Source organism: Bison bison, unplaced genomic scaffold, assembly GCF_000754665.1.
Source record: "Bison bison bison isolate TAMUID 2011002044 unplaced genomic scaffold, Bison_UMD1.0 scf7180017851872, whole genome shotgun sequence".
Classification (NCBI taxonomy): domain Eukaryota; kingdom Metazoa; phylum Chordata; class Mammalia; order Artiodactyla; family Bovidae; genus Bison; species Bison bison.
The window spans coordinates 16,743-18,383 of record NW_011482445.1 but is presented as its reverse complement, the minus strand read 5'-3'; the positions used below and the strand labels follow the sequence as shown (position 1 = coordinate 18,383).

The 1,641-nt window shown below is 53.3% G+C and overlaps 1 protein-coding gene across 1 annotated transcript in view; it reads right to left on the bottom strand.

Moving 5' to 3' along the window:
- Positions 1-427: 427 nt before the first annotated feature.
- GPR101 (G protein-coupled receptor 101) overlaps positions 428-1,641 on the bottom strand; it is a 1,623-nt gene continuing 409 nt past the window's right edge. Inside the window, exon 2 of the mRNA XM_010851680.1 lies at positions 428-1,641. Coding sequence (XP_010849982.1) covers positions 428-1,641 — 1,214 coding nt within the window.

Sequence of the window (1,641 nt, the reverse complement as noted above, 5' to 3'; positions counted from 1 at the left end):
ATACGCTGGAGCCCTTCCCATGAGCTCACAAGTCCTTAAGTTCACCAGCATCATCTTCCTTTTCCCTCAGAGCAAAAACTGATACATGGTAGCTCTGGGGAGACAGACATAATACCAAGCACATGTCCAAATTGGATAGCCCTTGTTGCTTTAAGAAATTTAGAGCCTAATAACTTTTTTTTTCGGGGGGAGGGAGAGAAATTTCAGTCAGAATCCTCAAGTTTATTCTTTGAGGGGCACACTTTTTAGGGAAGACCCCAGTTCCTACCTCTTCCATATATGCATCTACCTTGTGGTGAGAGGGGCATGTGCAGAACCTTTGCCTGGAATGGTATGGGTTGGCATTAACGCGATTGTGGATGGTCCATTTAAGAGAAAGCTGCTCCTGTATTCTGTGAACAGTTCAAGGTTTACCTTAGAACCAACTTCAAGGCGAAGTGGCAGAATCATGAGAAGGGACGATCTTGCCTTCAGTTCCACCCTCGGTGCCGGCTTCGGTTCCGGGCAGGTCTGGGTGGCTGTTTTCTTTGGGGGGCTTCTCCTTGCAGAAAAACTTCTTCAGCATATCCTGGATCTCCTTCTTGATGGTCTTGTGCATGTAGCCATAGACGTAGGGGTGGATGCAGCACTGCAGGAAGAAAAGCCAGATAATTATGGTGATCACCCACTGGGGTACCTTGGTTTGGACATCCACCCACACGGCCAGGACTGCTAGAAAGCAGTAGGGCCCCAGGGACAGCACGTAGGAGAAGATGATGAGGAAGATCACTTTAGCAGCTTTGCATTGGTAGCACCTGGGCAGAGGGGGGTCACCATTGCTGTTTCGACGACTGACTGGGAGACTCTCTGGAATGTTCACCGCCTCGATGTCATCCTCGTTGAAATGGAGGTCATCCTCACCAAACTCTAGGTCATCTTCACCCAGGTCAATGTTGCACTGGGTGACCTCTAGGCGGCCCTTGTCTGCCTTCCTGCTGCTCTGAATTTTGGTGCTGCCTTTGGCCACCAAAGAGTTGCTTTCTCTGACCTCTTCACTGCCAGTGGCCTCCATGCTCCCCTCACCAGTCTCCACGCTCCCTTTTTTGGCCTTCTTGCTGCCCTCCATGGCTTCCTCGCTGTCCACCTTGGCCTTGACCTCACCTTCATCCTGGCCGTGGAACTCACTCTCACTCTGGAACTCATCCTTCTTGCCGCCCTCTTCATTCTCATTCTCCACCCGGTCCTTGGCTCGCACTTCCAAGCTGTGGCTCTTGACGTTGTAGAGCAGCGCGTGCTGCCGGCGGGCAGCCCCGAACACCACAGAGTAGCAGGCAATCATGACAATCAGCGGGATGACGATGAAGGACACGACACTGACAATTGTGTAGCTGGGGCTGGCCCCCCAGATCATGGAGCAAAGGGCATTGCGCTCGTCGAAAGCAGCCTGGCCCCAGCCATAGAGTGGGGGCGTGCTCTGCAGGATGGCCACGATCCAGGTGCCGTAGAGGAGCAGGTAGCCCCGGCGTGGGGTCATCTTCGCCGGGTAGGAGAGAGGGTGGATGATGGACAGGTAGCGATCCACGGACACCACCACGATGGTGTTGACGCTGGCGAAGGCAAACAGATGAGTAAGGCTAACCAGGGCAGTGCAGAAATGGCTGT